Here is a 15,626-nt window from a genome sequence, read left to right as displayed (position 1 = left end):
CAACACAATCTGATACACAGCTTTTCCTGGCTACAGAAGTCTGGTATCCGAGTTTTATAATTCAAAAACCAGATAACAGGCAGTATAAACTGGCCGTGGTCATAGCCAGGGTATAGGACTTCACTGCCCCACACTAACATACTCCCCTCTAACTACCACTCTTCCTTTCATACTTCCTGACTTGCTTTGCTACTCCAAACTACTATTACTATTTCCCCCCCAAGAGCTCTAAATAATTTGAAAGCTTTAGAAATAAGTTGCCTACTTTATTTGCACAATTTGATTTAGTAAGACTTTGCTTTCCTTCACTCTCAGATTTGTGTGTGTGTGTTGCACATGCATGTTATCCTCATCATAGACTGAGTAAAAGAGACAAAGAAGATCAACACCAAACAGAATCACAGGTGTCTTTGGTAGTAAAACAGAGACAGGGCTCCTGGATTGCATTGCAAATTTGGAACAGGGACTTATTAGTGGGTTAGAAGACTAGAGCATAGGGTTTTCTAGATTGTCCCACTAGCAAGGGATGAGAAGACTCATACAGCAAGAGAAGAGGAGCATACAATTAATTCATTTATTATAGTCCAGATGTTAATCATTTGCTTTTGCTAACCTAGATTCCAGTTGAGGAAGCATAGCAGAGGCAGCTGTAATCATCAGCAGATTCAAAAGTACCATGATTATGGTCCAGTGGGCAGAGAAACAATCCCTGACTTGTGATGGGGAAGCAAACCCTCTCGCTCTTCCAGGGCCAAGCTTACAGTTCAGGGCTGCATTCGGATAGCCCCATCAAGCCGGATCACCTCTCCATTGAGCATGGGGTTCTCCACTATGCATTGCACCAGGTGGGCATACTCCTCCGGAGCACCAAGACGACTTGGGAAGGGCACCTGCCGTGCCAGGAATGTCCTCACTTTCTCAGGAAGTGATGCCAGAAGAGGTGTTGCAAAGAGACCTGGAAAAAACAAAGGCACACTCAGGGTTGCCCCAGTCTCTGTTCTTTACACTTTTACAATGCCTATTAAGCAGAGCATTGTGTGAGTGTGCCACAATTATTGGAGCACAGAATGCATTGCGGGGTGCAGAATTTAGCTTCCTAAGCAGCTTAGTTTTTGTTTTAAAATGAGTTTCTAGGACTTACAGCTGCAAAGATCGGTTCAAAAGTGCATGGTCAGCACCTGCTGAAATCAGAAATGAGACAGGTGGTTCAATAAGGATTCCAGAAGTTCAGTGCCACATACAGCCTTATGCCTAGGACTAAATATGCAAGATATTCTGGATAGGACATGGAAAAGGCAAATTTGCATAAATGTATGCAGATAGCACTACCCCCACTAATGAATTCTGTACCAAGTTCTGTGGAGTATACAATCCTGCCATTACAGCCTCCAAGAGCACCTTCCTTACCCAAAGCCCAGATTCAAGGAAGGAGCGCTACCTGGTGCAATGGTAACCACTCGGATCCCCAAAGGTGCAAGATCCCGAGCGATGGGCAGCGTCATTCCCACAATGCCTCCTTTGGAAGCGGAATAGGCAGCCTGGCCAACCTGGGGAGGGAAAAAAACAATGGCGCTCTAAACCCATATTAAAGTCACAAGTGTTCTCTGAAATGCGTATGTGGAGGGTGTGGAGATTGCGTAGCACCACAACAAGCCTGCCGGAGGTATAGGAAGCCTGAGCAGGGCAGGGCAGTAATCTGAAGTCACTCTTAATTGGGGCAAGGTGAGGGGGTAGAAAGCAAGTCACTGGAAGCCCTTAAACAGGTTTGGGGGGAAATTTCCTCCCAGCCCTCCATCCAAACTCCTTTAAGCAAGTGTGGGGAAACCGACTCTCCAGATGTTGCTGAATTACAGCTCCTATCAGCCTCACCCAGAATGCACAGCCAATGGCCAGGGATGGTGGGGGTTATGGTTCAGCAACATCCAGGAGCAGACACTGGCCATTGTTAGGTTACCTTTTATAAAGCTGTGGGGAAACTCAGAAGGTAACCTAACAATGGCCAATGTCTTTGGTACAAGACAATCCTTACTCTATTCCTTGCTGAAGAACATATACAGCCCCTTGCCTCAGGCTTGGTACACCTTTAGTCTGCAGACCAGTGTGGTATAGGAGAACAGGGCAGAACACAAGCCTGCCCGAGTATCACAGGCAAACCTGTAAGTCTCTCACTCTCTCTGCTGCTGGGTAGAAGTTTTCTGAATCACTGGCTGCCTCAAAGCTAGAGGCTGGTCATCTTTGAGTCAATTCAGCTTTGATGCCTAAACCCTGCCTCTCAATACAAAGTCTCTTGTCATCTTGTGAACCAAGAGCAAACCTGTGATTATTATTTTTAACCTTATGGAATTAATGTTCCATTTTACTGTACTCCCCTGCCATTACACATTCAGAACGGGCACATATGTACACACAACCCAAGTAAGGCAACAGTGCTCCCAGAAATGCCAGCAAAGCATTGTGGTCTGTCAGGTGCATCCCTTGTACAGTGCAGTAGAAGCTGGGGCACACATGGTGGGAGTACCTGGTGCTAATCCTGTCCAGACAACATCTGACCAACTTGGAGTATGGGTGGCATAGAATTATTATTAATTTTAATATGTTGATGATCTGTTTTATTGAGCTTGAGATACAAGATGTTTCCCTCTGCTCAGTAACTTACAGTCTCCACGTTTCCGGGACAAAGCAGAGCAATAATTAACCCTAGACTATTCTACTGATGCCTGCCAACCTAGCAGTTCGAAAGCACCCCCGGGTGCAAGTAGATAAATAGGGACCGCTTTATAGCGGGAAGGTAAACGGCATTCCGTGTGCTGCACTGGCTCGCCAGGTGCAGCTTGTCATGCTGGCCACGTGACCCGGAAGTGTCTCCAGACAGCGCTGGCTCCCGGCCTATAAAGTGAGATGAGCGCACAACCCTAGAGTCTGGCAAGACTGGCCCATAAGGGCAGGGGTACCTTTACCTTTATTCTACTGATAAGGGACGCAGGTGGCGCTGTGGGTAAAACCTCAGTGCCTAAGACTTGCCGATCGTATGGTCGGCGGTTCGAATCCCCGCGGCGGGGTGAGCTCCCATCGTTCGGTCCCAGCTCCTGCCCACCTAGCAGTTCGAAAGCACTCTTAAGTGCAAGTAGATAAATAGGGACCGCTTTATAGCGGGAAGGTAAACGGCGTTTCCGTGTGCTGCGCTGGTGCTGGCTCGCCAGCTGCAGCTTCGTCACGCTGGCCACGTGACCCGGAAGTGTCTTCGGACGGCGCCGGCTCACGGCCTCTAGAGCGAGATGAGCACGCAACCCTAGAGTCGGACACGACTGGCCCGTATGGGCAGGGGTACCTTTATTCTACTGATGTTGTACAGAAGAAATGGGGAACTTCAGGTCTTCCAGACATAATCCCTGACCACTGCCCATACTGGCTGGGGCTGGTGGGACTTGCAATCCAACAAAGACCTTTATGGTCCTGCTCTTCTGTAAGAATGGCACTAAGCATAGGACACGTGTGTGTATACTGCTTTAAGGTAGTGTCAGCTGGGTGTTGCCAACCAGGCCAGCTGGCAGTGGATGTGATCAACAAAAGGCAACATGTGGGCTAATACGTGCAAGAAGTCATGAACTAACAGAAGTCAAATAAATATTCCATCAACATGCTTAGAATGGTATGTAACCACAAAGAAACAGTGAAGTTGAGGCAGAAAGCCTTTCCACAGTTCATATCTATATCAAAGTTTGGTTGAGAATGAACGAGCCAGGTGGTGCTGTAAGCACAACAACAGCAAACAGAACAGTTCTTCCTGTGACTTCTTGCACGTATTATATGGCTTTTGTTTATGAATTAAGAAACAATTTATAGTGTTTAATAAATATTGCCAATACATTATTAGCCCACGTGTTGCCTTTTGTTGATCAGATTCTTTTGTGTTGTAACACAGGGGATTCTCTTTGTCTCATACAGCTGGCAGGGGAGGCTTGAGACTTACCTGCCCCTCAAAGGCAGCCACACTGGCAGTGTTGATGATTACCCCTCTGTGCCCATCTGAGTCGGGCTCATTCCGCCCCATTTCACCTGCTGTCAGACGGATTACGTTGAATGTTCCAGCAATATTCACCTGAGGAACACAGGCAGGTGGAAGTTATGCACCCCAAAGCTTGGCCCTTCCTTACCCCTTTCAAACCAATAGTGAAAGGCATCACCTTTACTTCATCACATTAGAACTCTGGGTCTAGCAAACACCTCTTGTCACTCAAAATCATTAAGTCAAATATTAATATTAAACTCAATCGTTCCTTCTGATGGGGGTACAAACAATACTGCCCAACACAGCCTTTGACATACAGCAAGCGACTATTATAATCTGGGCAGGAATTTGAAGGGCCTTGGAGCACAGGTGGTTTTTCCATCACTCCCTGTTGAATGTCATGGCCCAGGAAAAGAGGGAAATACTGGAAGGAAAACAGTGGCTTGTATGCATGGTGTTGTCAGGAAAGGTCTCTGCTTCCTTGAGAAAGGACTTCAGGCAAGAAATGGGTGGCACCTCATAGCGGTTGGCAAGAAGGTCTTTGCTCAGAGTCTCATGAACCTGATCAGTAAAGCTTTAATCCAAATCCTGAGGGGCAGGAAGACAGTTGAAAGGAGAACCCCCGGTACTGGCGATAATAGCTTCATTCACGCACAGGAAACTGAGGTCCTGCAACAGAAACCTGCTAAAGGGCAGGAAACTACAAGAAGGAAGTAGCTGGAAGGAATGACTTGTTCTGCTTGTCTCTATACCAAAGTACAGTGTATGGGAAACAAGCAAAATGAATTTGAGTTCTTAATACAATATAGTGGACATTACTGAAACCTGGTGGGGTCGGACTCATGACTAGAACGTGGAAACTGAGGGGTACAACTTGTTTAAAAGGAATAGACCAAACAGGAAGGGATGAATAGTGTTATATGTAAAAGATTATATGAGTAAAAACTGTAGGAGATGGAAACAACAGTAACCTTATTGTGGGTGTGCTATAGACCTCCAAGCGAGACTGAAGATTTGCACGATTCCTTCCTAGAGCAGATTACCAAACATTCAAAAAAGAAAGAGATAATAGTCATAGAAGACTTCAATTACCTCAATATCTGTTGGATATCAAGCTCTGCCAAGAATGTAACAAATTCCTCCACTGCCTCACTAACAATTTCATTTCCCAGAAGGTAGAAGAAGCAACAAGAGGATCATCTATCTTGGACCTTGTCCTCACCAACAGGGAGTAACTGACTGATGAAATGGAAGTACTAGGAAACTTGGGAGGAAGCAATCATTTACTTGGTTTCATTATACAAAGGCAAGGGAAAGCTGAGTGCAGTCAGACATGTGCACTTTGGACTTTAAGAAGGCTGATTTCAAAAACACCATGAGATCACATGGTCAGAAATACTCAAATAGCAGGGAGTCTGAATGGTTGGAAGTTTCTTAAAGGTAAACCATAGGCACAAATGCTAACAATTCCAACAAGAACGAAAATTGGGAGGCACCAAAAGAAACCAGTGTGGCTGCAAAAGGAGCTTACAGAGATGTAAGAAGGGAATGCAGCAGCAAAAAAGCTAATGCTATTATAGGCTGCATCAACAGTAGTGTCCAGATCAAGGGCAGTACTAGTACCACTCTGTTCTGCTTTGGTCAGACCACACCTAGAGTCCTGTGTCCAGTTCTGGGCACCACAATTTAAGAATACTGGGTGCAAAGAAGGGTGACCAAGATTATTAAGGGTCTGCAAACCAAACCTTATGAGAAATAGTTGAGGGAGTAGTGGGTGGGGGGAGAGTTGAAATGGAAATGGAAAAAGGAGGATGAAAAGGAGTACAGTGGTACCTCGGGTTAAGTACTTAATTTGTTCCGGAGGTCCGTACTTAACCTGAAACTGTTCTTAACCTGAAGCACCACTTTAGCTAATGGGGACTCCTCCGTGCCGCTGCCGCCGCACCACGATTTCTGTTCTCATCCTGAAGCAAAGTTCTTAACCTGAAGCACTATTTCTGGGTTAGCGGAGTCTGTAACCTGAAGCATATGTAACCCGAGGTACCACTGTAACTTGAAAAGGAGCAGAGTATGGCTGGCTGACAGGCACCTTGAAGAGGAACACTCCACGCGACAACATTTTGTTACAGATCCCACTTGCTCAGTAAGGTATCTCAATTTTTTTGCTGTTTTTGTGAGGCAAGAATGGTTAGGGAAATGGTTGGAGCAAGAACACTTGATGACAAACCAATAACAAGAATGGACTAGGGTTTTCTTAATGCTCACATTAATAACTCTCTGGAAGTCTTCCAAGTTGTGAGGAAGGTCCTTCTTAATATTATAGGTCTTGACAGCCACTGCAATCCCAGCACAGTTCACGGCCACATCCACACGGCCAAACTTTTCCCGTGCCAGTGCTAGGGCAGCCTTCACATCTGACTCTGATGTTACCTGGGAAAGGAGAGGAAACCACTTAGCTCAGCTGCTCCTCCATGGGTACAACCTCTTTATCAAATCCCCCTTTGAAAAATCCCTACATCAGCCGGAGCAAAGATGCATCTCTCTCCCAGCGATTTGGCCACGCTCTCCCCATCGGACTTGGGCAGATCCACAAGCACAGCGCTGCCTCCCTGCTGCACCAGCCGCTCTGCCGTGGCCCGGCCTAGGCCCGAAGCCCCGCCGGTCACCAGGCCAACCATTCCCTGGAAGTCAAGAGAATCAAGAGAAAATTACCCTTCAGGTAAAGCAGGAGTGCCAAGAGGTTCTGAAGTGTTCAGTGCCTTCCAGGCTCAGTCACGCTCTGGGTTTGAAAAAGGCGCCAGGACTGCCCAGCATTCCTTCCCCCCGACAGAGGGGGGGGGGGCGCCTGTCATGAAGCTGTTGGAAGCCAAGGGAGGAGCTCCCTCGTGGCCTCCCCAGGCACGCGCCTTCCTCGCGGCAGCTGCTTCCCCAGCATATCGGGAAAGGCGTCGCCCTCGGCTTCTCTCACGGCCCAGGTCAGGAGCGCCGGCCTCTCCTCTCCGGCCTCGCTCTCGGGGTTGGGCGCCAGCCCCTCCCCGCCCTCCAGCTGCCCCCCCGCCGCCGCCGCCTCCTCACCTTCAGGCTCCTCAGCGCCGCCGCCATGTTTCTCCCCGGAGGCCCCGCCCCCTTCGCCGGGGAGGGGCCTCCGGGAGGGCGGGGCCGCGCGCGGCTTCCGCCCTTCGAGGAGTCGCCTGTTTCCGCCCGGGACGGAGCCGCGCCGGTCGCGGGGGGGGGGCGGGGGGTCCGGAGCTGGCGGCCTGCAAAGAGGCGGCGCCTCGGCGTGGCGCGGCCGAGTCACCTGGGCGACCGAGGGAAGCTGCGGCTGAGAAAGGCCGGGTGTCCGCCGGGGAGAAGGCTGCTCAATTCCTCTAAGGGTAAGGAGGGGGCCGAGAGAGGATTGCTTTTGTTTCTGAATCCAAAAGTTTAAATTTCTAAACTACCAGTCATCTCGTGTTTTTTCCAGAAAATATCCCGTCGCTCAAGTTGATGCCTTGTAGCCAAGCCATTGTTCTCCAACAAGAATGAACTCAAACATTCTAAAAAAGAAACAAAGGCAGGACCCCCTCCTTCCTGCACTGAGTCACTTCAGAGTGCAAAAGGAGGCGGCGGCATATTTGAACGCTCCCCACGTCGACTATGTCTTGCGTCTTAAGAAGTAGCATGGCTAGTCTAAAGTAACTCAACCTGATGGGCTGACTTTATATGGTTTCAAACTCCCCCTGAACAAGCGGGTTTAGGATCTGGGCAGGAGGTTGGGGGAGGGCGCTGTTCCTGGATCCATCTCTGGTGCTAGAGGCCCAGGGGACCTCTGTGACTCAACCTTTTACCAACCTTGGCAAGACAGCTACTGGCCCTGGCCACTGTCTGTCGTCCATGCACTACTTTCCAGACTGGACTACTGCAATGTGCTCTATGTGGAGCTGCCCTTGAGTTTGACCTGGAAGGTGCCACTAGTGCAAAATGTGATGGCTCAACTGCAGAGTTGGGCAGAATATCACCATAATATTATGCCATTACTGAAAGCATTGCACTGGCTGCATTAGCTACTGAGCTAAGTTCAAGGAATTGGTGCTGGCATACCAAATGTCCATACAGTTTGGGACCAGGTTACCCAAAACATTGTTTATCCCTTATACATCCAGCTGATCACTACATTCTGCAGAAGAAAATCTGCAGATATCATCCTATCAGGAGTTCCATTCTGCATGATGTCGGAACCAGGCCTTTGGAACTACTTCCCTTTGCTTATCAGATAGGATAGGCACTGCCTGTTGCATTTTTGGCACCTGCTGAAGACTTTCCTCATTCAACTGAACCTTCTAAATGTCGGTATCTGAATTTGATTTTTTAAAGTCTTTTATGTATGCAATAGTTTTGTACGTGGTTTGTACTGCATTGAGAAATCACGTTGAGATGCTTTATTGGATGCAATTTAAAAAGAAGCAGCAAGCAAAAAAGCCTCCCCTCCCCCATCAATGCACTCTTAATAAACCAAAGCACGATTCCACTACAGACAGGCTTTAACAACTGCCAGTGTTGCTGGTATTTGACAGTTCAATGTTTGTACATCTTAGTTTAGTTGTTGAGAAATAGCCATCATGCTTGTAACTCGGAAACAGAAAAGAGATTCATCGGGCATGTCTTGTTTTCAGAAACCATGCTGGCTCTTAGTGATCACAGCATCCTTTTCCAAGTGCTCCCCTGTTCAAGGACCTTTCCTGGTATCAAAGTCAAGCTTGAATGGTCAGTAGTTACCAGGGTCTTTCTTCCACTTTTTGCCTGCCTCCAGTCTTCAGGGACCTCACCTGCTCTGCAAGAATTCTCAATTACAAAAGCTCTGTAGGAGCTCTGTAAGCTCCTTTCGTACCCTTGGGTGCAGCTCATCAGGCTCCCTTACCACTTCTTTTCCTTTTTAAGGCTGCAGCTCCCTCCTTTATTTATTCTGTTATTACCAGGTTGGGCACTGCCTTCCTTTTGGGTGAAGACAGAGGCAAAGTAGGTGTTGAGCAGTTCTGCCTTCTGTTATCCAATAGGATTTCTCAGTCTTCTCCATACAGAGGATCTATGACTTGCTTGTTCTTCCTCTTGCTTCAAACACATCCAAAGAAACATTTTTATCTTATATTTAACCTTTCTTGTAAGCCATAGTACTTCATTGCACACTGGCAACATTTCCCTATTAAAGTTCTTAAATCAAAGTCCCATGTGTGGAGGGGGCTCTTTAGGGACTTATTCTGAAAATATTGTGGCTGGACATGCTGAACCTGCACTCATCACCCCTTTGAGGTGCAGCTTTTACAACCAATACCTTATCAGCCCATTTTTCAAATTTCAGCAATCACCTTCCCACACTTATTCACTCTCCTACTGCTCAACACTACTCCTCTTTTCAATAAAGTACTGCAAAGAACTCTAATGTATAGTGCAGACTGAAGTATGTAGATGGAACATGCCTATTTGCATAACTGTGTTCTACACATTTTCTGCGAATAGCTATGGCTGTGGACCTCCAACAAGCATTGGTGGAAGAAAGGAGCCGCACACCAAGTTGGAAAGCTCTCTGTATATTAAGTGCTTTTTTTGTAGTAAAAAAAAACCAAACGTACAAAGTCCTGATACGAAATATACAAAAAACTCAGCCAAGGAAAACAGTTGCCTTTCTACAAATATCAGTAGCATTGCATAGAGCAGCCTCCATGGGGATAAGGATAAGGAAGGGGTCCAACCAGGTATGATGCTTTAGAAACATTGCTAGGAAACTATGCATAAATACATAGTTAAAGGGTGGGGTGACATCACATACATGTCTATAGTGCCATGCTGCTGCAAGAAATATTCCCACACCACCACAGTACCCCAGGACATTTGGGAAATCCCTGGGCACAAAAGCAGAGCACTTCAGTCCTCCTCCCAGCCAGCCATTCTTTTCCCTCATACACAACAACCCCAAGCAGAACATTGTGCAACTAGGGAGCTGTTATTGCTTCGGCAAAGCCTCCAGGTGCAAGGCCTGCATCTGAATCAGCAGGGAGCATTTTATACCCATTGAAAATTGGCAGAGTACTATTGTCAGAGGACTTCCAAAAGTGTTGGGCCTTACTCTTTGGGGAGGAAGCAGGGTAAGGGCTATGTTTCAACTGCAGGAGGCACTAACTGGCCTATAGAGGGCATTCTAAAGCTGAAGTGTTTACAGGATGAGTAGAATCCTCACAGGGAGAAGTGCAGGGAAGGTGTGAAAGTCAGCAGCTTAATAATGCTGAATGGAAGAAAGGAACCCTGAGCTGTTTTGAAAAGGCCACTGGGCAGGCTATACCCTGAGTAGCCAACAGGGGACAGGGCAAGTATGCATATAGCCCCCATGCAGGCAGGTAGGAAGAGATGCTAAGCATCAGACAATGGGGATGGGGGAGTGCTGGTGTGTGGCAACATACACACCCCCAGGGCAGGGAGGGAAATGCAGTCGCTGCAATAAATAAAGGTACAAAATAACCCATGTGACTGCTCCTGAAACTTCCCACCACCATATCCTGCCATGTCCAAGTGCAATTGGTCAAAGTGCCACTGAGGTCACTATGAGGAAGTCCAACCAGACAGTCTTTCCATAATGATCTAGCCATCATCTTCTGCCTCAGAATCTTTCCCATCTGGCTCCTCACGGAGAGAGGAGCTGGGACCGGTAACACCCTCTTCTTGGCCACTCAGGACCTCTTCCACAGCTTCACCTGTATCAGCAAAGTGGGATACATCAAGATACTTCTGATCCTAGCCTACCAACCAGAACTGCCCTTTCCTTCCCGTTACAGATTTTCCATTGTTCCTCAATCCCATTCCCTGGCTTCTGAGGTAAGCTAGCCATCTATTCCCTTCTGGATCAACATCTCCCTCCTCCCTGCCCCGAGCCCTGACTTGCCAGGACGATTTTGCATTTAGCATACTCTCTTTGATGTCTAGAAGCTGCCACATTTTTTTGGGGGGGGGGGGGAGCCCTATTCCACCACTACTTACCTCGCCCACCCTCCTCCTCATCCATGATCTCATGCACATCCGTCGCATCCTCTTCTTCACCATCATCATCTACAATCACCACAAAGTCATCACCATTCTCTGTCTCACTAAACATCAAGGGAAGGAGGGAATGTGTCAGCATTTATCCATCATTTTCAGCTGGCCTCCCAGCTACAAATTACAAATCCCTCTCTTCATAAGTCAGCCTCCCTGCGACTTCATGCAGTTTCTGCTGCCACAAAACTTGACAGAGTTCACATACACACACAACAGCAACTTTCTATTCTTGCCCACAGTATCTCTCCTACCACAACCCAATAGACCCAGTGGCCCAGACTGCACGTCATGGTAAAACATAATTAAATGGTTTATCAGTCATGAGCCATGCAACCAACCTCTTCCACCTTACTCCTCTGTACTAGCATAGAAGTGAAATAAACTACAATCCCTGGCTTAGCACTATGTCCAAACATGAGATCATGGTTTGTTTCACTCAAACAAAGTATGAGCAGTTTGGAGTAAAATAAACCCATGATACCTGGTTCTGATGTAAAAGCCAGGGATCGCGACTTGTTTCTGTCATATGCTAGCAAGGAAGAGTAAAGGAGGTAGGACTGGTGCATTCACAGGAAACCATTATCAGTACTTTACTTTTCTGTTTCATATGTTCATTAGTAATTATAAATGGATGCAAAAAAAAATTAGGCCACCTTGGCAGTTTCCAAGTTTTCATTTCTGTCTACTAAACAAAATAAACATAATAAAAACACTACAGTGTTGTCAACGTCCCCCATACGAATTCTTTGGGTTACGTGCTCTGCTAACCTGGAAGTAGATGCCCCTTGTTGCAAACTTTGACCCAGGATCCGAGCGGAAATCACACTCCGGCAGCGCAGCAGCAGCGGGAGGCGCCATTAGCGGAAGCGTGCCTCATGTTACGAGTGGTTTCCGGTTACGAACGGACTTCAAGAATGGATTAAGTTCATAACCGGAGGTACCACTGTAAATTAGATTCTGTGTGGAGTCCCCAATCTATGTGTGCATCTGCATTTTATTCTGATAGTTCAGGAAGTGGCTGTTTTTTATATAGTTATACAGATATTTCTTTCCATGATGGTGTTTGTATGGTTTGTCATGGCCTTTGGCTAGTACAATAAACCTTGCTTACTTACTAAATTAGATCACTCAGGCATCAGACAATTTTAGATGCTAATTACCCTTATTTGCATAGGAATCTTTTTCCATTTCCCCCCTGGAAAACACAGTGGGAATAAGGCCAGCAAAACAACCAACCAAATCATCCTCACCTGTCTTCTTCACCATTTTCACCACCTTCCCCCATCAAGTAGTACTGCAGCGGATTAGGCCAGAGGTCCTCTTTAATTATCTATAAGAAAGCAGAAAAGAGTTTAAAGAGTGTGGATATAAGGATGCAAGGAGCAATTTAGGAGAGGGTATACTATCCACCTCGGCAATACGGTCCCCTGCTGGGAAGCTGTGGTCACAGAACCAAGTGAAGAAACTGCGGCCAAAATTCTTCCGGCCATGTGCTATTGGATCCTGGCTACGCCACCAGCGGATAGGTGTAGAGTGGGACACTAGTCTTCCTGGAAAGGATGGAGACACAAATGGAGAAGATGTGAGCAACAGCACATCATATCTGGGGTTCTGTTCCCATAAATATTGTCCCTACTGCATACCAGATGAACCACACTGGAACTCCTTCACAATGACCTCATTCTGGAAGTAGGGGTTGCTGTTGAAGTAGAACTTGATCTTGCAGCCTGATTTTGCATGGGTGAAATCCTCAACCTGGCATATCAAAGAATGTCAGAATCATAAGGCTAGCATGAAACCTTTGACCCACGGCACTGTCCTTCAAACAGAAAGAACCCAGGTTTCCAGGCTGCAATTGGATTCCTTCCCTCCATAACTTGACTATCTATCCATGCCCCCATGCACCAGCTTTGCTGAAGTCACCTGCAGATTGGTCATGTAGCTCAGGGTGTCTTCATCCCGGTCATTGATCATGGCTGAAAGTTGGGGATGGTTGAGAAACTGTAAAATTAAAGTTAAGGAAGGAAACCGACATACTGCAGTCCAAGATTCTGGTAGGAAGGGGTATATACAAATATAGTTAATAAATAGCAGGAAAATCTGAGACTGCACTTCTCACATCCATCATATGGAAGAGATAACTATATATTTTTGAGGAACTCTCTTCCTCAAGGATCTTGCCACATCAAGAAAACGAACTCCACTCAACTACTTTCCTGAAAATTTGCATATAAAAATTGCAATTCCTAGTAGTCTGCTAAAGCTTGTCATTTCCTGCCAAGGCAGAAGGACAAGAGGAAATCCAGAAAGGCAGGAATACCTTATTGAAGCCTCTGGAAGCAATTTGCTTCTTGCTGGCCAAGACAAGATCCAGCGCTCATAATAGCCCAACAAGAGAGAACTGCTTTCCCAAGGCTCTGGGACAGCGATACAGAGGGCCTTAACTTTCAAAACCCAGGGCACTCTTCGTCTGCCTAAGACCTCGGAGAAGCCTCGGCAAAGCTCCTCTTTGGGCTGGACAGAGCAGTCGCCCTACTAAGCGTAGGGCAGCTTCAAACGCGTCCATGTCCCCTTCGGCCCAGCCCCGATTTCTCCCGCTCCTGCCCACCCTACCCAGTACAAACAGCACAATCCTCATTTTGCTTTTTATTTGATTCAAACCCCGCTTTCTTCCCGGCGGCAGGATACGGCCGTGACCCAGAAGCCGGGGATATTTCGGACGATGAGGTTTCTCCGCTCCAGGTGCGGGCGGCGCATGTGGCCGAACTTGGCCTTGAGCTGGGCGAAGGCGCGACCGGCCTGCTGGTTCACCGCCTCCAGCTCCAACTGCACGGCCTCCAGCGCTTCCAGGTACTGCTCCGTTTTGCGCGGCGGCCTCCCTCCGGGCTCGCCTTCCTCCTCCTCCTCCTCCTCCTCGTCGTCGTCGTCGTCGTCCTCCCCCACCGAGATGATGGAGCACTCCTCCTCCGCCTCGACGGGCCTCCGCCTCTCGCGGGCCTCCTTCCTCTTCCTCCTGCTCTCGCGGCCGTCGCCCGCCCCGGGGCTGCCCTTGGCCTCGTCGCCGGCGGCTCCCGGGGTCCCTTCCGCGCCCGAGTCCCCGGCGGGGGAGCTCGGAAGGAGGGCGGCGGCGGCGGCAGCTTCGCGCGCCTCCTGCTGGCCGGCCGCCTCCTCCGGCGCGGCGGCCTCGCGCGCCTCCTGCCGGCCGGCGCCGCCCAGGCTCCCGCCGCTCCAGGCCGTCATGTCGGCCAGCGCCTGGGCGGCCTCGGTTTCCTTCTGCGACTGGCGCGCCGGGTCCAGACGCCGCTGCTTGGCGGCCGCCGGGTCCCAGGCCCCGCCCTCGCCGCTCATGGCCGGCTCCGCTCGCTCCCTGGGCGTCGCCGGAGCCCAACCGCCGGGACCCGCGGGAAGGGGGGGGAGGGGCGCCCCAGAAACGGGCTTCGCCAACGGCCCGAGCGCGAGAAGCTGCGCAGCTGCCCCTGGTTGGTCCCGGGCGAGCGGGGGCGGGCCAGTGACGACAGGGCGCCCGGCCCCGGAGCTGACTGGCTGGCTGGGGCCCCACCTCCCGCCTGCCCCACGTGAGAGGCAGGCGGACACTGATAGGTCAACGAGTCTTTCGCTCGCCCAATCCCCGGCGAGGTCTTTTCTACGGGCCCTGTCCTCTGTCGGGGGGAGACTCTGGGAGAGGCGCATGCGCACCAGGGCTAATCGGGCGCGGTTGTGCTCCTTTGGCGCAGGCGCCGAGGGACGCGAGGCGGAGTTCCCGCGAGAGAAGCGGCGGGAAAGAAAGGGCGCGCCAAAGGCCACCTTCGGCCGCTGCGGGCGGAGGGCGGGAATTGGAGATCCGGCCCGAGAGGCCGTTTCCGCCTCACAGAAGCCCCGCGCGAGGGAGGCCGCCTGGGAGACGCCTCTTCTCCGCCGGGCTCGCAAAGGACTCGGAGGGAAGCGGCGCCGGGGGGTCTCGGAATGTTTTGTTGTGGAGCTCACAGCCTGAGCTCTACGGGGCAGTATGCAGATCTAATTAATAAAAATATAAGAAGAAGGTGCGGGGTTGCGAAGAGTTCGGAAAGGACCTCTCCAGGATGCGTGAAAGGACATTAAAAGGGCAAATATAACTCCGTGTAAAGTGATGGAAGGGCGAGTATGGCGTCAGAGGGGAAAGTGACGAACTGCCTTTCCAGTTGGGAGGACAGAAGGTAGGCAGTTTCTGGACATTTCGATGCCTGATGCAGAAAACAAATGGCAGAAACCCTGGCAGAATGTTGCAGTTCCTTCCAGACTTGGAAATAAAAGGGAGAAGACATAAGAAGCAAACAAAAGACAGTAAAGGAGGTTTGTATCCAGGACAGAAAGTGACATGAGGAGGCTGCACTGGAACTCAGTAGAGTGTAAACACATTTCTTTCAGGAACAGCCTTGGCTCTTTGGTGGAGCACATCCATGGAAAGCGCTTCTGCACAGAATCTGGAAGAACCACTGTTAGAATAAACTACAGTGATACTTGTCTGATTCGGTCTAAAGCATGGGTCACAGACAAATACCCATGCAGTTTAGTGATC

At 49.1% G+C, this 15,626-nt stretch overlaps 2 protein-coding genes across 3 annotated transcripts; both read right to left on the bottom strand.

Moving 5' to 3' along the window:
- Positions 1 to 560: 560 nt before the first annotated feature.
- On the bottom strand, positions 561 to 7,220 carry HSD17B10 (hydroxysteroid 17-beta dehydrogenase 10). 2 transcript variants are annotated; one of them, XM_028713107.2, is made up of 6 exons: positions 7,085 to 7,219; positions 6,526 to 6,690; positions 6,275 to 6,439; positions 3,971 to 4,099; positions 1,439 to 1,547; positions 561 to 955 (listed from the first exon to the last, which is right to left on the bottom strand). In XM_028713107.2, exons 1-6 carry the CDS (start codon positions 7,109 to 7,111, stop codon positions 765 to 767), a joined length of 786 nt encoding a protein of 261 aa, XP_028568940.1. In that variant the 5' UTR covers positions 7,112 to 7,219; the 3' UTR covers positions 561 to 764. The 2 variants fall into 2 exon arrangements, with proteins under 2 accessions (XP_028568940.1, XP_028568942.1); XM_028713109.2 differs by having other exon boundaries at positions 767 to 955; positions 1,408 to 1,547; positions 7,085 to 7,220.
- Positions 7,221 to 9,557: 2,337 nt separating this feature from the next.
- Positions 9,558 to 14,776, bottom strand: LOC114588149 (uncharacterized). The gene is made up of 7 exons (XM_028713106.2): positions 13,760 to 14,776; positions 12,995 to 13,072; positions 12,715 to 12,826; positions 12,482 to 12,621; positions 12,322 to 12,401; positions 11,015 to 11,121; positions 9,558 to 10,731 (listed from the first exon to the last, which is right to left on the bottom strand). The coding sequence occupies exons 1-7, from the start codon at positions 14,759 to 14,761 to the stop codon at positions 10,619 to 10,621; spliced, it is 1,632 nt and encodes a 543-aa protein (XP_028568939.2). The 5' UTR covers positions 14,762 to 14,776; the 3' UTR covers positions 9,558 to 10,618.
- Between the last annotated feature and the right edge of the window lie 850 nt (positions 14,777 to 15,626).

Source organism: Podarcis muralis, chromosome 17, assembly GCF_964188315.1.
Source record: "Podarcis muralis chromosome 17, rPodMur119.hap1.1, whole genome shotgun sequence".
Classification (NCBI taxonomy): domain Eukaryota; kingdom Metazoa; phylum Chordata; class Lepidosauria; order Squamata; family Lacertidae; genus Podarcis; species Podarcis muralis.
The sequence above is the reverse complement of the archived record's forward strand: the minus strand, read 5'-3'. Positions and strand labels throughout refer to the sequence as shown.